Below are 21253 nucleotides of genomic sequence, written 5' to 3'. Positions count from 1 at the left end.
ATCTGGATGTAGATTTAGATCTCTAATGAGCAATTATCTGTAGACCAGCTGTAGTAGCAGGTTTATGGCACAAGATGTCGCTACTTAGTCGCTTAGCCGTAGCTCTATAATCAAAGACCTAGGACGAATAAATAAATAATTAAACTAAAAAAATGAAATAAACATTTTTATTTATTTATTTATTTATTTATTTATTTACATTTTAAGCTCTTTAAACTCTAATAAATCATGTTATTGATTACAATTATACTCACGATTATTATTACTTTTCATGATCATCACTCATGACCAGCCTCTAAGTGCTACTCAGCTCACACATGGTAAATGTGTCTTCATTACTTCCTGTAAGTCTAGTTAAACACACTTGCTGGTGAATATACTGATGGACATTACAGCTTTGTCCTAAACACTAGAAGTCATGTGTTGAAATAAGTGAAGTTAATGTTTATTAAATTAATGTTCATGGACAGTTTTGTTTTTTTTTTCTTTTTGGATGGGGGGGGGGGGGGATATACAGTAAGGTAAGATAAAACCACCACATGAGATAAAATATAAATAAATATTAATACTACGTATAAAATGTAAATTGAGTCATGGAAAGAGTGATTAAAGAGATTTTGAAAAAATGATAAATGAGACAGTGGTTGTTGTGGTTTCCTGATCATCACACTATATAACAGAGAGACACTCAGGTAGTGTGACAGAGAGTGTGTGTGTTTTTCACTTTGAGGGACTGGTGTGTGTGCAGAAGAATCAGTAATGATGAAGTGTTTGTATCTTTTGTCTGTTGTGTTTCACGTCGCTGCAGGTGAGTGAAGTTATTTTCTATTTTCTATTACAGAAAGGAGAGAAAATATTAGCCAGTTCTTAGTTCAGCTGCTTTGTGTTTAGTTCATGTGGTTTCTGTCCAGACTAGGTTTACAGTAGGCCGTAGTTCAGCCCTGTTCCTGAACAACCAAACCAAACACTGTCAAATGTTTATCATTTAGAGTTTTACTTAATAACAACTTTACTTACTACAGTGTTATAATAATAATAGGCCCAACAGAGATGAACACATTCAATGGAAATATTTGATTATGGCTTTATATTTTATAAATGTAATGTTATTAAAATGCTAAATTTCAAGAGCAGCATGTACTTCTAGTTAAATTGTCCAAAGACAGCAGTAATCTTTATACACAAGGTAAACATACACGTCATGCCTTGTGTTATAATCTCCTTATTTAGACCTGTTCAGCTTTGATCATGTGGATTTTTTCTTCCTGATTAACTTCAGTCTAAAATGTACTGATGAAGAGAGGTGGGCGAATGAATAAGGAGGACTCTACAGTGAGATTATTTTACATCCCTATAATACTTACAGTGTATGTTTTTTTTACACATTTACTGAATTACATCTCTCACAATCTCTGTCTTAGTGAATGTATCTATGATAATTCATATAAAGTGTAATAGAAAAGTTATTTTCCTGTAACTTGTACGTCACTTCTTCATTCAGGTCTTAACTATAAATAGATGCGTGTGAATTTCACACCTTTGTCTGCTGTCTCTCTGTCAGTGACCATCTTCACTTCCTGCATTACATTTTACACCATATTTAGTAATATGTATTTATCAATCCTGTGTTCACATTTTTGAAACTCACATCAACGGTCTATGTGACTTAACTGTGTATCACTTTTCATTACTTTGACACAAAAAGGATTGAATAACTTCAGCTTTCAAAATTCATGAATTCTTTTCTCACTCAAACTCCAACTCCAATAAAACTGTGTATCTATTTTTCACATTTACATACTGTTTTCAAAACTAAGGAATTTCATTTTAACCAAACATCAAAGAAACAAAGTGTTACTTTTAAAAATATATTTTTTAACTAATTAGATTTGATTAACGACTGAATTAGATTGCTAAATCCTAAAACATGCCGGTAGGTGCCTAAGATAACCTGCTTATGATTGTGTGTGTGTGTGTGTGTGTGTGTGTGTGTGTGTGTGTGGTTTCCTGCAATCGACTAGCATACAATCCAGGGTGTATTTCCGCCTCACACCCAGTGTTTCCAGGATATTCTCCCGATAGCCCAATGTGCCTTAACCACTGAGCTATCACTACCACTGTGCATTTCCTGTTCATGTCTGAATGATGAACTTGTCTGAATCGACTCAGTGCATGATTTTTAAAATTGTTTTATATATAAAAATTATATTTTTAGAACTTGGAGATATGTGATATCTGACGTGTGTGTGTGTGTGTGTGTGTGTGTGTGGCAAATTTATATATTTTTTGTTATTTTCTTGGAATTTCTATGGTTAAATTTTTCTGTACTTTGGATTTACTCCCTGCTAAAAGCCATTGTGTTGTGAGTGATAAAGCGTTCTTGTTCAGAGAGACTTTGCTTGTGTTCTTGTGGTTTTGAGGCGTGTATGAAGTGGTGCAATAGTTATAGTTGTCAGCTCCGTCAGATCAAAACTCAAATTCCCAAGATGCAACATTCACTTCTCATGCACGCATGCGCTCACCATCCCCGGAGTTCTGATCAGACACACCTGGCACCAATCACACACACACACTCTCACCGCTAGTACTTAGGAATGTCACTCACCCAGAATCTATGCGAAGTATATGCTCAGTCAACTCGTTTCTCTGCGTTACCAAGCCGTTCTAGTTAGTTTGTCTTCTTGTGATCCTTGACCCTTGTTTCCGGTTTCGACTACGCTCTCTGCCTGACCCTGTTTGTGTTGTTCGTCCGATTGCTTGACCTTTGCCTGTCTTACGACTACGTTTCTTGTACTTCCCGATACCACGCTCTACACCTGCCGCCCGCTCCTGCTTCCGTGCCGATTCGAGGTTCGTGACAGAATACTTCGCCTTCCAATTGAAGCAGCGGGAGATCCCCGTTGGCCACAAGCCATCGAGGGACATGGCGGGATGATTAATGACCATGATCACCGTCTCACAAGCCTGACTGAGCAGGTAGCTCGGCTAAACCAAACTGCGCCGCTTTCTACGGCACTGACCACACGCTTACCGACCACACGCTTACCGACCACTCCAGCGCCGGAGAAGTACGACGGAGATCCGGCACGCTGCCGAGGTTTTTTACTCCAGTGCTCCCTGTTTTTTTCCATGTACCCAGACATGACGGTGAATCATCGGGGAGTAGCCCAAAACTCACTACGTCATTCGGCTATCAATCTCGCTCCTTTCCAGTGCGTACTAGGTTACCAACCTCCACTGTTCCCATGGAACGCGACTCCCACCGCAGCTCCTGCTGTTGACCAATGGTTTAAATGTAGCGAGCGTGTCTGGGCTGACACCCACCAACGCCTGAAGGAGACCACAGACACCTACAAGCGCAAAGCAGATCGCCACCGCAACGAACACCCTAATTACCAACCAGGCGATAGGGTGTGGTTGTCCACCAAGGACTTAAGACAAGCTCATAGCTGTAAAAAAAACTAACGCCAAGATACAATGGACCATTCAAGATCCTCAAGTGAATCAATGAAGTCACTTACCATCTGCAACTGCCACGACACAGCCGCATCTCCCCCTCATTCCACGTATCACGTCTCAAACCTGTTATCAACGGTCCATTAGCCACATAAGTACCAGCTGAAACTCCTCCGACCCCTCTGGAAATTGATGGACAACCGGCTTATCGTGTCAAGAACATCCTCAAATCTAGACACAGGAGAGGCAAGCTGGAGTATTTGGTCGAGTGGGAGGGTTATGGACCTGAGGAACAGTGCTGGGTTCCCAAGCAGGACATACTGGATCCACAGCTTACCAAAGACTTTCACGCAACTTATCCTGATCTCCCTGGTCCATGACCCCGGGGGAGGCCAAGAAAGAACTCGGCTCCCGGAGTGAGCCCTTTGGGGGGGGGGTTCTGTCACAGCTCCGTCAGATCAGAACTCAAATTCCCAAGATGCAACACTCACTTCTCATGCACGCATGCGCTCACCATCCCCGGAGTTCTGATCAGACACACCTTGCACCAATCACACACACACACACACTCTCACTGCTAGTACTTAGGGATGTCACTCACCCTTTGCTTGACCTTTGCCTGTCTTACGACTACATTTCTTGTACTCCCCGATACCACGCTCTACACCTGCCGCCCGCTCCTGCTTCCGTGCCGATTCGAGGTTCTTGACAATAGTACATTATGGATGTGAATTTATCTGCTGTACTGAGCTGCATGCTGGTAAAGCCAGCCTGTTGTGTACAGTTTATAAAATAAACAAAACAGTATTTAAAAAAAATGTATTCAAAATTGAATAGTAAAAAACTTAATAAATGAATAAACAATCAATCAGTCAATCACAGTTTATTTCCTAATTTAGCTGTAGACCTACACACTTTGTTTTTTCTATACATAAGGGGACATGTTTGGATCTATGGGCAGCACAGTGGTACAGCAGGTAGCATTACTCCCTCACAGCTCCAGGGTCCCAGTTCAATCCTGAGCTCAGGTTACTGTCTGTGTGGAGTTTCACATGTTCTCCCCATGTCCATGTGGGTTTTCTCTGGGTTCTCCGGTTTCCTTCCACCTCCCAAAAACTTACCAGTGTATTGACTACGCTAAGTATGTATTCCAGGGTGTATTCCCTCCTTGCACCCAGTGTTCCCAGGACAGGCTCCAGAGCCACCGTGGCCCTGAGTAGGATAAAGTGCTCACTGAAGCTGAATGAAAGAATGAACAAACGAATGAATGAAGATGGATCTAATCTGCATTATTGGATGTGAGGCTAACTGCTGTACTGAGCTGCATGTTGGTAGAGAAGAGTTCTGAAAAACTGATCTCAGTGCTGACAAATACATGTAACCAATTATAAAAAGAATAATAAAAGATTGTAAGGGATGTATGGCAGAGTGCGTGTTGAGTGTGGAGTATTACTCAGTATTCTCTGTGCATTGCACAATGTCAGTTAACTGATGCTGTAAGAAAGAGGAAGTAGCCATCCTCCCATCAGCCCCCATTCTGCCCTGCCCACAATCATGTGGTTACTCTGACATGCTGAGTGTCTCACACTGGCTCTAACATGAGAACACTAGATATGTATGCAGCTGTGGTTTTATGAACACCAGGTAACTGCCAGAGGTGGTGAGAATCACCGGATATCTTCCTGTGTGTGTGTGCATGTGCATACGTTTGGGTGTGTGCGTCTGTGCGTCTGTGTGTGTGTGAATGAATGTGTGCATATGTTTGTGTGTGTGTGCATTTGCGTGTGTGTGCGTGCCTGTGTGTGTGCGTGTGTGTGTTTGTGTGTGTGTATGGTGAGAGCATTCAGCAAAGTCACAAGTGATGTGTGACATAGTATTTGCAATAAATATCACTGTCATATGAACATTTTTCCTGAAACCTAATTGCATTTACTCTGGATATCCAGGTTTCACTGAACTATAGTTACATACTTAACTACTATTTCAACCTCCCTAACCTGCAGGAGTGGTGAGAATCAACTGGATAACGTTTTCCATTATGGCACAAGGAGCACACACAAGAACAGCTTATTACCAGAGTATGTAGTTCTTCCACTATTTTCTCAGAAGTGAACACTATCAAAAAGGTAGTTTTCAGAGACACCCATTTCAGTCTGTTCTCTTCCTCATAAGGAGGAGCCTTAAAGGACTCTAGCACAAGGAGGAGGGGGATTACTGTTATGGCTGTTATCAGTCCTAACATCCTCCATACTAGTTGGTACTGTACATAGTGATCTGGTTGAATCTGACTGGCAAGTTTAATAAAGTCTCATGTTGTAGTGACAAGGTGGCATTCTCAGTAAATCTACTCTAGGTCTGCTTCTTGGTGGACGTATATATAGGAGCCAGCAACAACAATATTAACTACTTGTTGTTGCTGTTCCACAACATTATACTGTATATAACTATACATAACTTTAAACTGACAAAATAAGACATGTAATTCTTTAATAAATAAAAACTGTCTTTTTTACCAAGCAAATAAAACACTATGACGTGTACTGTTGGAAAACGGCATCATGCCACTCTGTTGTTCATTTTCCTATAAAAGCCCATCTCATCTTGTTTTATAGACAAAAATTAACTAAATCTGTAAAGCAGGCTAGTGCAGAGATCCAGTTTTCTACACAGTGCTTCTGAAATCCTACAATGTTTCTGGAGTGAATCAAACTAAACAAAACTTCAATAGTTCAATGCACTTAACAGATAAAAAAATCTGAACCCAGTGTGTTAAATAGAAACCATAATAATGAAGCAAAATGTACAAGAGTATGATGTTTTGCACAATTTACATAGATAATGTGACTCAAAGAATATAAAGCTCGCTTTATATTTGTCACCACAGACAATTCCCTATCAGACCAGCAGAGGGCATCTCTCTCATAGTATGAATTTCTTCCTTGGTTGTTCACTGATTTCCTGTACACACCTGTCTTGTGTTTCCCCTGACTGGTTCCCATTTATAAGTTCTGTGTTTTCCCTCTTTAGTTTCTTAGCATTTGTTTTCATGAGTAGTTATTATCTAGTCTGTCAGAAATAGAAAGTAATGCAGTGTAAACATAGTAGATTGTCCAATTTAATTCAAATAACTGTTATTTGTAGAGGACTTTTAACAGTAGACAAGACAGCTTTAAGGAAAATAATTGTATTGTGTATATGAGACAATAAATGAAATCTGGATGTAGATTTAGATCTCTAATGAGCAATTATCTGTAGATCAGCTGTAGTAGCAGCTTTTTTTCACAGATGTCGCTACGTAGTTGCTTAGCTATAGCTCTATAATCAAAGCCCTAGAAGAATAAATACATAATTAAATACACTTGTTGTGGATAAAAAATGTCATAAAATAAACATGAGGGAGACCTAGTATCCAGTAAAGGGGAGATGAAGAAAAGACGGGCACCAGGACACACAGAAGCGGTGTGAGGCGGATATTGACTGATATTGAATACTGAATTGGATTCACACTTTAAAGATCTTAGATTTTTAAGAGTAATACACTATGGTTTATTAGTCAAAAAGTCAAAAAGAAGTATACGAGCTGAGGAGTGCTAACACACCACACACACACACACACACTCTCGTACAGTCAAGGGTGGGCAAGTAGACATAACACACACACACACACACTCTCTCACACACATACTACAATAACTTTATAAGAATAATAAAAAGGAATATTAAGATATTATAAGGGTAATATCTTATAATAATAATAATATATATACTCTTTATAAAAAACAGAATAATAGGATATATGGGACAGTAGAAGGGTAATATAATGATATTATGAAATAGGAAGTACAGTAAACCGTGTTTTTGAATTTTATGTTGAATTTTAAGTGTTTTTGGGTAATAGGCTAAATTTGTGCCAGCACACTTTAAAGCTCTTTATTTATTTATTTATTTATTTATTTACATTTTTAGCTCTTTAAACTCTAATAAATTATGCTATTGATAACAATTATACTCTTATGTTTAATCTTACTTTTCATAAGGAGTCATGATCATCACACGACCAGATTCTTGTCATATCACAGCAAACCAGCGACTCTATTTCCCAGAATGCACCACGAACAACAAACATGGCCGACAAAGACTACAACTCCCAAACTCACACACAAACACGTTCACCATCCTGAATTCCAATTAGAGACATATGCTGCCAATTGCACCTTCACCCACACCACTCCTTTATAGAGACTGTTCACACACACTGTCTTTGAGAAGTATACACTCAGTTGATTAGCTCTCTTGTCTAAACCAAGCTTTGATATCGTGTTTATTTTTCTGGTTTTGACTTTGTTCTCATTTTTGACCTCGTCTCTCTGTCTAACTTTGTTTTGACTGTTTGTCTGATCACCTGACCTCTGCCTGTATAAGTTTGTGGGTTTTGCACTTGTTGTTTTTTGGTATTAAACTACATAACCTGCATTTGCTTCAATTCAATTCAATTCAATTTTATTTGTATAGCGCTTTTTACAATAGACATTGTCTCAAAGCAGCTTTACAGAAATATCAACATGGTATACAGATATTAAAGGTGCGAATTTATCCCAACTGAGCAAGCCACTGAGTGGCGACGGTGGCAAGGAAAAACTCCCTAAGATGTTTTAAGAGGAAGAAACCTTGAGAGGAACCCGACTCAGAAGGGAACCCATCCTCATCTGGGTAACAACAGATAGTGTGAAAAAGTTCATTATGGATTTATATGAAGTCTGTATGGCCTTAGGAGCAGCCGTAGTCCCAGCAGTCTGGAATTAAAGAAGATTTGAACTCCATCCAGAGGCAGAAAGGATCTGGATCTCTAGTATCTCCATAAATTCGTGTGGGGCTCGGCGAAAGGAGAGAGGGAGAAAAAAGATAATTATGACTGCGAAGTAGTAGAACAGAATCTAGTCAGGGTAGGCTTGAGTAAACAAATACGTTTTAAGCCTAGACTTAAACACTGAGACTGTGTCTGAGTCCCGAACACTAATAGGAAGACTGTTCCATAACTGTGGGGCTCTATAAGAGAAAGCTCTTCCCCCTGCTGTAGCCTTCACTATTCGAGGTACCGTCAAATAGCCTGCATCTTTTGATCTAAGTAGGCGTGGCGGATTATATAAAACCAAAAGGTCGCTTAGATATTGTGGCGCGAGACCATTTAGTGCTTTATAGGTTAATAAAAGTATTTTATAGTTAATGCGAGATTTTACTGGGAGCCAATGCAGTATTGATAATATTGGTGTGATATGGTCGTACCTTCTAGTTCTAGTTAGGACTCTAGCAGCTGCATTCTGGACTAACTGGAGCTTATTTATATTCCTACTGGAACATCCAGACAGTAAGGCATTACAGTAATCTAATCTAGAGGTGACGAATGCATGAACTAGTATTTCCGCATCATGTAGTGACAATATGTTTCTTATTTTAGAAATATTTCTGAGATGAAAGAAGGCTATCCTAGTAATATTATCTACATGAGCATCAAATGATAGGCTGGAGTCAATAATCACTCCAAGGTCTTTAACTGCTGCACATGATGAAACAGAAAGACCATCCAGAGTAACCATGTGATCAGAAAGATTACTTCTAGCTACACGTGGGCCTAATAAAAGTATTTCTGTTTTATCAGAATTAAGTAGAAGGAAGTTAGTTAACATCCAATGTCTAATGTCCTTTACACAATCCTCAACTTTACTAAGCTTCTGTCTGTCCTCTGGCTTCGCTGAAACATACAACTGTGTATCATCAGCATAACAGTGGAAGCTAATTCCATGTTTACGAATAATTTGACCTAGGGGTAGCATATATAAAGTAAAGAGCAGTGGGCCTAAAACAGAACCCTGTGGAACTCCAAAAGTAACCTCAGTACGCATGGAGAATTCACCATTTACATCTACGAACTGATAACGATCAGTCAGATAAGACCTGAGCCAGGAGAGGACTGTTCCCTTAATACCAACAACATTTTCTAATCTATCAAGGAGAATAGTGTGATCTATAGTATCAAAAGCTGCACTAAGGTCGAGTAACACAAGCAGAGAGACACAACCCTGATCGTAGGCCAGTAGAAGGTCATTTACTACTTTAACTAACGCTGTCTCTGTGCTATGATGAGGTCTAAACCCTGACTGATACATTTCATGAATGTTATTCCTATCTAAGTACGAGCATAACTGCTTTGCTTCTGTCTTCGACTCCATTTCATGATTATTGTAAGTGCTCCTCAGCTCACACATGGTAAATTTATCTTTATTACTTGCTGTAAGTCTAGGGAAACACACTTGCTGGTAAACAGTAGAATTGATGTGTGTAGAAATGAGTGAAGTTAATGCTGCAGATCATGCACATTTTTTTTTTTTTTTTTGCAGAGATGACCCTATAAATAAAAAATAAAATGACCACATGAGAAAATATATGAATAAATATTAATACTATATATATATATATATATATATATATATATATATATATATATATATATATATATATATATATATATATATAGCAATATATATTAGGTCATGGAAAGAGTGATTAAAAGATTTTCAGAAATGAGACAGCGGTTGTTGTGGTTTACTGATAATCACACTATATAACAGAGAGACACTTAGGCAGTGTGACAGTGTGTGTGTGTTTTTCACTTTGAGAGACTGGTGTGTGTGTGTGTGTGTGTGTGTGTGTGCAGAAGAATCAGTAATGATGAAGTGCTTGTATCTTTTGTCTGCTGTGTTTCACGTCGCTGCAGGTGAGTGAAGTTATTTTCTATTTTCTATTACAGAAAGGAGAGAGAATATTAGCCAGTTCTTAGTTCAGCTGCTTTGTGTTTAGTTCATGTGGTTTCTGTCCAGACTGGGTTTACAGTAGGCCGTAGTTCAGCTCTGTTCCTGAACAACCAAACTGTCCAAAGACAGCAGTAATCTTTATACACAAGGTAAACATACACGTCATGCCTTGTGTTATAATCTCCTTATTTAGACCTGTTCAGCTTTGATCATGTGGATTTTTTCTTCCTGATTAACTTCAGTCTAAAATGTACTGATGAAGAGAGGTGGCTGAATGAATAAGGAGGAATCTACAGTGAGATTATTTTACATCTCTATAATACTTGCAGTGTATGTTTTTACACATTTACTGAATTACATCTCTCACAATCTCTGTCTTATTGAATGTATCTATAATAACTCATATAAAGTGTAATAGAAAAGTTATTTTCATTGGATGTGTGTGTGTGTGTGTCATATTTTTGGTTGGATATGTGTGTGCTTTTATAGACAGGGTTGTATGCATGTGTGTGTGTGTGTGTGTGTGTGTGTGTGTGTGTGTGTGTGTGTGTGTGTGTGTGTGCGGGATTGCACCGGAAATAGTGCAATAGGAAAGAACATGTAATGATAATTATCATTAACCTTTTGACCTAGGCCTGACTCAGGAGTGTTAGCCTAGACAGGGGATATGCGTGGGAATGCACATGACCATACTATGTATGAATACAATATATGTGAACGAACTTGTGTGCATGGGATTGCACCGTAACCGGATTCAACATAATTATATTTGATGATGATGACCTGCTAACATAATTATAATTGATTATAATTGATGATGATGACCTTTGACCTGACAAGATCATTATAATTGATGATGACCTTTGACCTAGACCTGTCAAAACCAATTAGTGATATGTACCATACAAACTGTCTCTCTCTCGTGTGTGTGTGTGTGTGTGTGTGTGTGTATAGTTGGTTCCTGCAATTGACTGACGTACAATCCAGGGTGTATTTCGGGTATACATAGGTGTATGTTGATGAGAGAGAGAGAGAGAGAGAGAGAGAGAGATACTTTGCTAGTTTTTTGGTTAAATGAGTTGGATTTGAGGCGTGTATGGTGTTCTGATGGTTATTAAGGACTGTATTTTCTGGGGGGATGGGAGGGAGGGAGGGAGGAAACCCCTCCAATAATCAGAACTAGCAGTTACAACCCCCAGATATTTATACCATTATCAACTGAAACGTATGTAGAAGTAATTTATTTTGTAACATTGTTGGTGTTTGACATCAATTGTTAGTTTGTCAAAATAAATCAGATAAAAATACTAAAATCCCCCCTCCACTGCGCAAGTTGATATCGCCCAACTATGTCCTCAGAGCACAGTGCTTGATATTTAATGCTTGATGCTTGATCTAGCTAATGACACGCCACATATATTGTAGCTAGCTAATTCATTTAAATTTATCCATAAATATCAATATAACAAGTTAACGGAAACTGCCTTGAGTTATGTTAGCTAAGTTTTATTTTAATAATTTCCATTATTATCAACAACAAGTTTGTTCACAGTAAATGATGTGCAAGTTTTAATCAGTTACAGTGTGCATTCATTTGGACTCGTATGTCCTGTGTAATTTGTTTTAATGAAAAATAAATTAAATTAAATGATCATTTGATCATAAATACTTCTGAATGATAGATAGATAGATAGATTAGACAGATAGCTGGATGGGTATATAGATAGAAAGATAGATTAGCAGAGGATAATTATGTAATGACACTGCAGATATAACAAAGATGTTTTTTTCTATTTATTATTATTATTATTTTTATTTAATTAAAAATATCGGGAAGCATACCCATTCACACTTTAACCACCCAATATTCAAAACAAATCAACGCCCATGGCTTTTTTTTTTTTACGACATTACGGATGTGAGCTTAACTGCTGTACTGAGCTGCATGCTGGTAAAGCCAACTGTGTGAAGAGTTTAGATAAAGTGAATATAGTATTGAGAAATGTGTGCAAGTAATTGTAAAAAATGGAACTGATCAGTTTAAAGAAATCTGTACATTGTGTAGTATTACTCTCTCCAAGTAGTCTTTATTTTCAGATGTAGTTGTAACATGGTGTCTAACCACAGCTGTTTAACTACAAGTAGATCTCTGGGATTTAAAAGATAAAATACACACACGATCACAAGATAGTGTAACACACACAGTAGTTAGGAACTGGGCTGAGAAACTAGAGATTAGGGTTTAAATGTACTGAGGCATAAGTATTTTCATAAAATTTCATTTTGAAATGTTGTACTTCATATTGTATTCAATAGATTCTAAGATTTTGTATGTTTGTTTCTGTAGGCTGTGCTCTCTCTGGTGATAAACAGGTAGATATCACAGGACACAAAGGTGGTTCAGTGCTGTTACCCTGCTCCTGCTCTGACCTGGACACCAAAACTCAGAAATTCACCTGGTGGACCTACAGAACAGGACCTGGGACAAAAGTGTTAAATGATGAACACTACCGTGGCAGACTTCAGCTGTTTAATCACATTTCTCCTGCTAATCTGTCTCTGCTCATATCTGACCTGAGAGAAGAGGATGCGGTAGACTACTGGTGCAGCACTGAGAAGGAACACAGAGACATCAAGCTTCACGTTAAAGGTAAAGTATTTAAATACACAATAAAAGTTGATATTCAGTGAAAACACTGACTTGATCAGTGTTCAAATGAATTATAGTTAAATATGTAACAAAATGTCTTCTCCATTTACCATAACTGAGGGTTTTACACTGAGTCATTTTGTGACACATTAATATCAAGTTATAAATGACAGTAAATACTGATTATGGATATCAGACTGGCCTGAAACGTTGGACTGGTATCAGATTGGATTTGACATATTTCTCAGTCTAATCTATGATTTATTTTGGTAACACTGTAGTGTTTATAGAGCTACATTACACCTGTTTAATTCCTTCATTACAACTGGCATAAGCCTACATAAACATTTATAAAAGCTTCAAAAGGTGTCAGTAGCCACGTTTCCATCCAAGGTTTTTTTTTTTTTTCGATGAAAGCTTTAGCGCATTAAAATGTTTACTGATATAGCTGATGGAAATGCAAATTATTGATCAAATTTCACAAGTTTCTACATAATATTTGTACTCTCTCCATATTACAAAGATTTGAGGACACGTGGGATGCAAAAGTTACACAATTTGCTGTATGCACAAAATTATGTATGGGAACAACTCAAGGTCAGATTTCTTTTGAGAAAAATAATTCTTTTGACAAAAAATTTTTTTTCACATGACTATATATAGTCAAAAAAAAATGTGTTTCCCCTCAAATTGTCATCTCATTGAATGGTTGTGATATTATCTTATTTTATAAATTGTCACCTTAATGTGTTATGGGTGGGTGGATTACACGGTCGCCGTGGTTGGGAATGAACTTAAAAATGGTAAGAGTGTTTGTGCTCACAGTTTTTATTTTTATCTTTTTATTTTTATTTTATACCAATGTATCTTTGTACATTACCAGTGTTTGCAGTCTCAAATAAACATTTGATCCAAAAATACAACAGTCATTAGTTTTAATAAGTTTTGTGTTTTCAGTAGGAAGAAGTGAAACTTCAACACACTCGAGGAAAACAGACACAACACCTCCATCAAAACCGCCTCAGAGTAAAATAACAAACTCTCCACCTCCACTATCCTCAACAACACTGGAACAAGATAAACAGCAAACACACCCTCTAGGTGCCAAAACTTTTCATCAGTGATGAAAAAAAACCCCATCTGTATTATTACATTTATTTACTGAATTACATATCTGAAACTCTGTCATATTGAATGTATCTATAATAACTCATATAAAGTGTTATAGAAACTTGTGCGCCACTTCTTCATTCTGGTCTTAGCTGTAAATAGATGCGTGTGAATTTCACACCTTTTTCTGCTGTCCCTCTGTCAGCGACCATCTTCACTTCCTGCATTACGCCTTATTAATAGGTTTTTTTTCTTACATGAATTTATCAATCGTGTGTTCTCATTTTCAAAACTCAACAGTGGTCTATGTGGACTGAACTGTGTATCACTTTTCAGTGCTTTGATACAAAAACTATTGAATAACCTCAGCTTTCAAAATTAATGAATTCTTTTCTCACTCAAACGTCATAAAAACTCGTAGAACCCATAGGGGACATGTCCCTCACACTTTTAATAAAATGTCAATTTGTCCCCTGCACTTTTCACTGGTCATGGCCAATTTGTGTATCTCTGAGTTCTATACGTGTACGTGTATATAAGTCTTTACATGACCTGATGTTGCATTGACAATTGGTCACTCACATCACGTGTCACACCCATGCTCACACCCACGCTGAGCGCTCAGAGGTCGTGATGAGCTCAAAGGGGCAATAAAACATTCTCTCCTTTTTTTTTTTACTAAATGGAAAGTTTAAGTGTAAGTTCTTTTGGCGTGTGGTATTCGTGTTGCACAATGATGAATAATTTGTTATTCACACAATAATATTTCTTTTTAAACGCTGCCTATTTCCATTTATGAATAATTAGCTAGATTGGATGGTAATATTAGCCTACTCGCAGTCCCACACAAAATACAAAAAGAGCTTGACACTAAAAAAAAACTGTTAACAGTGAAATTGATTGCATGTTATTGTTGATATAACATGTTATTGTACTGATATAATGTCTCCTTACAGTGACATGTTTGTTAGTTTAGTTCAATTACAGTCTTTTTGCATCAGTGTGGTTTGAATGACCTATTTCTTTGGTCTGTTGAATAGAATAAAATAGAATATAATAAAGTAGTGTGTGAATATAAGTATATATTATATACTGTGTGCTATGTATATACACAATACAATGTACACTAAACACAATTTGCAATATTTAAATAATACAGTGCAATATACAATATAACATGCAAGTACAGAATCATAAATTGCATATTAAGCCAATTAAGAACAAGAAGAGATAAAACTCATCAATTAGACAAAGTTCAGAAATGTCACGAATCAAGGATGGGTTCGGAAGCAATCGCAGATTACAACGTTTATTTAAACAATCAAACAACAAAACAAAGACACTAAGACAACTAGGCAAAATACTGTGACATGAAACAAAACACGGGAACATGGAACACGGTAGTCTAAGACAACGAAAGACCGAGAAACAGTGCAGACAATGGCTATATATAAGTGTGCTCATTAACAGAAACGTGAATCAGGTGCAGGTGGTCATGTGACATGTAGTGCAGTGCAGTGGCTGATAGGAACTGAAGTCCAATGTTACCTTGATATATGACAGAACCCCCCCCAAGGGCGCTTCTCCCGGAGCGCCCAAAAATACACGCCCTCCAGCTGGTGGTCCTGGCCCCCTGGGCAAAATGTCCCCAGCAAAACTAGGAGGCTGATCGGCGTCCACAGCGGAGCAGGGAGGAAGAGGGACGTCCTCGGCGGGGCAGGAAAGCGGAGCGACGTCCTCGGCAGGGCAGGAAAGCGGAGCGACGTCCTCGGCGGGCAGGAGAGCTGGATAGCTTCCTCAGCAGGACAGGGCAGCTGGATAGCTTCCTCAGCAGGACAGGGCAGCAGGATAGCTTCCTCAGCAGAACAGGACAGCGGGACAGCTTCCTCAGTGGGACAGGAGAGGGGTGCGATGTTCTCCGCGAGGCCCGAGGGAAGCTCAAAGATTTCTGCAAGGCCATAGAGGGGAGCGAGGTTCTTCACGAGGCCAGGGAGAGGAGCAAGGTTCTCCGCGAGGCCAAAGGGAGGAACGATGCTCTCCGTGGAGCATGAGGGGGGAATGATGTCCTCCGTGGAGCATGAGGGGGGAGTGACATACACAGCAAAGAAGAGGAACGACATCTTCAGCAGAACATGGAGGCAAAGCGATGTCCTCAGCAAAGCAGGATGGCAGAGAGACATCTTCAGCTGAGCAGGATGGCAGAGCGACGACCTCAGCCGAGCAGGAAGGCAGAGCGACCTCCTCAGCCAAGCAGGAAGGCGGAGTGGCATCCTCAGCGGTGCAGGCAAACAGAGCGGCGTACTCAGCGGTGCAGGAAGGCAGAGTGACGACCTCCACTGAACATGAAGGCAGAGCGACATCCCCAGCTGAACAGGAAGGCAGAGCGACGACCTCAGCTGAGCAGGAAGGCAGAGCAGCATCCTCAGCTGAACCAAAAAGCTGAGCGGCATCCTCAGACGAGCAGGGAGGCTGACTTTCGTTCTCCGCTGACTCTGCTTGCTGAACTAAATCCATAATAGGGGAGGGAGGGTGGGAGGTGGTATTAGCCCCGACCATAGACTCCCCCTCCTGTTGGCGTGGTGTGGCATAGTCCTCCGTGAACATGGGAGGTGAGGTGAAGGCCAGGTAATTCCTGGCAACCTGCTGCTTTCGTAGCGCTGCTTGGTACTCCTCCGCCTCTGGGCGTAGTGTGGCGAAGTACTCCACAATCATCTGTGGCATCCTGACGCCCCAGTTCTCCATCCTGGCGGTCTGCTGCTTCCGATAGTACGTCTTTCGTTCTGTCATGTTTCAAGGATGGGTTCGGAAGCAATCGCAGATATATAATGTTTATTAACAAACAAACAAACAAGCAAACAACAAAACAAAGACACTAAGACAACTAGGCAAAATACTGTGGCATGAAACAAAACACAGGAACATGGAACGCGGAAGTTTAAGACCATAAAAGACAGAGAAACAGTGCAGACAATGGCTATATATAAGTGTGCTCATTAACAGAAACGTGAATCAGGTGGGGCGCACGATGGCTTAGTGGTTAGCATGTTCGCGGTCTTGAATTAACATTTGATTTTTAAAAAATCTAGTTTTAATACGTTTTGTCTTTTTCAGTAGGAAGAACAGAAACTTCAACACGCTCGAGGAAAACAGACACAACACCTTCATCAGAACCGCCTCAGAGTAAAACAACAAACTCTTCACCTGCATCATCCTCAACAACACTGGAACAAGGTAAACAGCAAACACACAGCAGCCTCTTTATAGGTGCCAAAACTTTTCATCAGCAATGAAAAAACACATCTGTATTTTTACATTTATTAACATTTTGGTGTGTTTTATTACACAGTTTTCATCATTCTGGCGGTTTTATTGTTATTGTTGGTGATACCCGGTGTAGTGGCATTTATCTGTTGGAGACGCAAAGGTACAAAACACACACACACACACACACACACACACACATAACAACGACAACAACAACAACAACAAATTCTGAGATTGATGAACTGAAACCTGTAGAAGCAGCAGCACTTCTGTAAGTGTCTCTGGATAAGGAAAATGAAATTGTGTAGTTTCCACTAGAGGTGTGATTTCTGAGGTCTTTTCTCTTTAGGAGGAAGATGTGGAGAGAACGTGATTACTGAAGGACGTCCGGACTGTAAGAGAAAGCAGAAGGATCAGGTTAGTGTACGTGCAGGCCTGAGCTCAGCTGCATTTTTATTATTATCTTTAAGTCTTTGAGCCAGAAGATAAATGACTGAAAAGGAACTATACAATTTCATCAAATTCTCATCGTCCATCAGAGTCCTACTGTATTCTTAATTTAATCTCCATTTAATTCTGCATGGCTTTTACAGTAACAGTTATAGCATATTTGTTTCTACCTTTAGATCTTTAGTTGTTTTGCTGTACTGTAGGAAAACATCTTCTGCTATTTCTATCAGAAAAAAAAACACATTGTGTAAAGAAAGTCAGATTTGGAGATTTGTGTCGACTTCACAGGATTTTACTTGCCTCTTGTAGTCAACAGTAAATGTGTGTTATTTGTATAATTTTCATGTTCTGTCTTTCCACAGACTGAACCTGATGTTAGTTACTCTACTGTAACCCACGTGAACACAGCCGGAGCAGCACGGGTCCAGATCAACGCTGGAGACAAAACTGAATATGCCAGCATTCTAACAATCTAATCCACAGTAAATATACATACATTTATATATTATATATAATGTTTTCATACCATTAAAAAGCAAATTCATCAGATTCATCCAGAGTATTGTGTTACATTTACTTTAGCTAAGGTTGTTGTTCTGCATTCACTGTTAATGTCTGTTAATGAATAAAAAACTGCAGATGGATAAATCTTGCTAATTATATTTTGAGTGTACATGTCAATTTTTATGTTATGCATATTATTCTTATATAATCAATTAAAGTTCTAGAAGTTTTTTGCCATCATACTGTTTTGTGCAAAAAGACGTATGCTGTATATGCTGTATGTCGCCAAATGTAAAAATATGACAGTGTACATGTTGAGTGTGGAGTATTACACAGTATTCTCTGTGCATGCCACAGCGTCAGTTAACTGATGCTGTGGGAAACAGGAAGTAGCCATTTTCCCATCAGCCCCCATGCTGTCCTGCCACAATCATGTGGTTACTCTGACATACTGAGTGTCTCACACTGGCTCTAACATGAGAGCATTATTTATGTTCACAACTGTGGTTTTATTAACACTGCCAGAGGTGGTGAAAATCACCCAGATACCATCCTGTGTGCATACATGCTGAGACCATTCAACATAGTCACAAAGTAATGTACAACAAAGTATTTGCAGTATATCACTGTCATATGGACGTCTTTCCCTGGAAATTTCTTACTTTTACTCTGGAACCATAGTTACATGCTTAACTAGCATACTGTTTCAACTTTACTTTATATCTACCTTAACAGAAATTACTGTAATAAACAAAATTCTATCATTTACAAAAATGCTGTACCTACTTTAATTTGACAACTAGTGTGGCTATAAAACAGAAGGTGGTTCTTCAAAACTGAAATCCATGTGTATTTTATTGAAATGTGTTGAAATGATTTGTTTGGGTTTTTTTTTTTTTTAAACTGGGGTACAACATAATTTTCTTCCTAAACAGTATCCTGAAGCCTCCGGCCATCTGGGAGCTAAGGAGAGGCAGAAGGGTAGAGTTTTGTATTGATATACTTGCTATTGGAAAGCAAACTTTAAACAACATCTATGTTCTGGGGTGCTGGGGACATGAAAATAGGCATTGTGAGATCTACTGGTTACATGCCATGCATTACATCTGACAACCTTAGCATTCATTTTATTAGCAGGAAGCAGTGGTGGATCATCCATAGGAGCAGAGGGATCAGACCCCCCCCCAATACATCAATAATTTAATAAATATTCTTCTTAAAGAAGAACAGCTCCATGCATTTTAAATGGCATTGAAATACTAATTACTTATTTGATCGACTAACGATTTACTAAATATTTGACAGATATAGAAACCTACAAACCAATGCACCACTAATCTCTTTACCTTCCTACTTTGTGATATTGTGGGGGGCAGTGTGCTCACCACCCCATTTTACTCACTAGAGTTATTTTTGTACCTTGTGGTCAAAGTAGGAACTGCAATAAGCATTAATAGAGGCCCATTGAGGAAGAAATCCCTCTGCCCCATGCTCGCTCTATGAACATTTTCAGTAAAGAGCAGGACTGTTAATGACATGGTTGTAGTTTTTAAGCCAAATTGGGCTAGCTGAAAATACTTTCACCACCAAAGATCTTGTTTTATAGAAAATAATCTAAATTAAATCTAATATAGTTCTGCAAACAATGGCAAAATGTGGAGACAGTGCAGACAGTATGTCTATGATGTCCATCTGCTTTACTAGGAACACCTCTACACCTGCTCATTTATGTAGTTATCCAGTCATTCAATCATGTGTCAGCAGCACAATGCATAACATGAGGCAGACACAGGTCAAGAGCTTTTTAACATTTACATTCATGGCAAGCGTTATCTGAATCCCTTGACCTGTATCTGCATGTCATGCATCATGCAGCTGCCACATAATTGAATGATTGGATAACTACATAAATGAACAGGTTCCTATTGAAGTGGACAGTGAGTGTATATTGTAAAGATTAGGAAAGAAAAAGGGAGGTTATGAAATGTCCATACATCAGAAATGTAAGTGCACCACAGTGAACTTCCCACATAAAGATTAAGAAAAAGATTAAAAATGTGTCACATTGCCAATGCTGGAATTTTTGCGGTGGTTTCAGGTCTTTTGTGTGTGTGTTGAGATGTAGATGGGCTGGAGATTTTGCTAAACCTTGGCAACCCTGGTTAATGATATTATCTCTTCTGTTCTCATCTCTCTAACAACAGGAAACACACCTGCTGTGTCAAACACAGTTGAAGAAAGGTCTATCTAAAACTGTTTAAAACAATCTGCTCGACTGTGTGCTAGATGACTGTATGTTGTCTGTCTGTTATGGTGTAACTCTAAAAATGAACTTGGTAGAAGCCTATCACATAAGTCAAGTGTTTTAGCCTTGTTTTCAATCATGTTTCTGACCAACTCTAACCAGGCTCTGATATTGACAAGGCCTTGAGCCCAGAGAGGGTTGGGGGCTGGTGAAATAACCAGAGTTTCTTTTACTGAGATTTTAATACACACTGGGCACTAATTTCATGGATCCCATGGATTCATGGGTTTATTTATTTTTTATGTTTGTTTGTTTTGGTTTTTTGTTTGTTTGTTTTTTTTGTTTTGTTTTTTACAAAAATGTGGAAATACCCTGCCAAATTTTTTGCTTCAGTTTTTATTGTTACTAAAACATATATATATATATATATATATATATATATATATATATATATATATATATATATATATATATATAAAGATATATATGTTTTAGTAACACAATAATATATATATATATATATATATATATATATATATATATATATATATATATATATTATATATATATTGTGAAACATTATTATATTCTCCATTAGTGAATGGCTCATGTCTATGATTGAGGTGCAAAAGGACAGCTATTTAAAAGCTTGTTAATTATGCACATTACCATTATAAGGGATATGGTGCCACCTGCTGTAGCAGTCGAGATAGAACATGCAGTTTCTCATGGAACAAATTCAGGTTTATGGTTACTTTCTTTCTT

The 21253-nt window shown here is 38.4% G+C and overlaps 1 protein-coding gene across 3 annotated transcripts in view; it reads left to right on the top strand.

Annotated features, from left to right (window-relative positions):
• Positions 1–534: 534 nt before the first annotated feature.
• Positions 535–21253, top strand: part of LOC128620317 (uncharacterized) — a 140185-nt gene continuing 119466 nt past the window's right edge. The window contains exons 1-7 of one of the 3 annotated variants that reach the window (XM_053645231.1): positions 535–808; positions 12613–12915; positions 13873–14016; positions 17137–17256; positions 17372–17449; positions 17639–17706; positions 18102–18221. In XM_053645231.1, coding sequence (XP_053501206.1) covers positions 760–808; positions 12613–12915; positions 13873–14016; positions 17137–17256; positions 17372–17449; positions 17639–17706; positions 18102–18215 — 876 coding nt within the window. In that variant the 5' untranslated portion in view covers positions 535–759 and the 3' untranslated portion in view covers positions 18216–18221. Of the gene's footprint in view, positions 809–12612; positions 12916–13872; positions 14017–17136; positions 17290–17371; positions 17450–17638; positions 17707–18101; positions 18307–21253 lie in introns of those variants that run through there. The other 2 variants (XM_053645223.1, XM_053645216.1) reach the window with 2 other exon arrangements.

Source organism: Ictalurus furcatus, chromosome 2, assembly GCF_023375685.1.
Source record: "Ictalurus furcatus strain D&B chromosome 2, Billie_1.0, whole genome shotgun sequence".
Taxonomy (NCBI): domain Eukaryota; kingdom Metazoa; phylum Chordata; class Actinopteri; order Siluriformes; family Ictaluridae; genus Ictalurus; species Ictalurus furcatus.
Note: the sequence above shows the minus strand (reverse complement) of the source record. Positions and strands in the feature narration are given on the sequence as shown.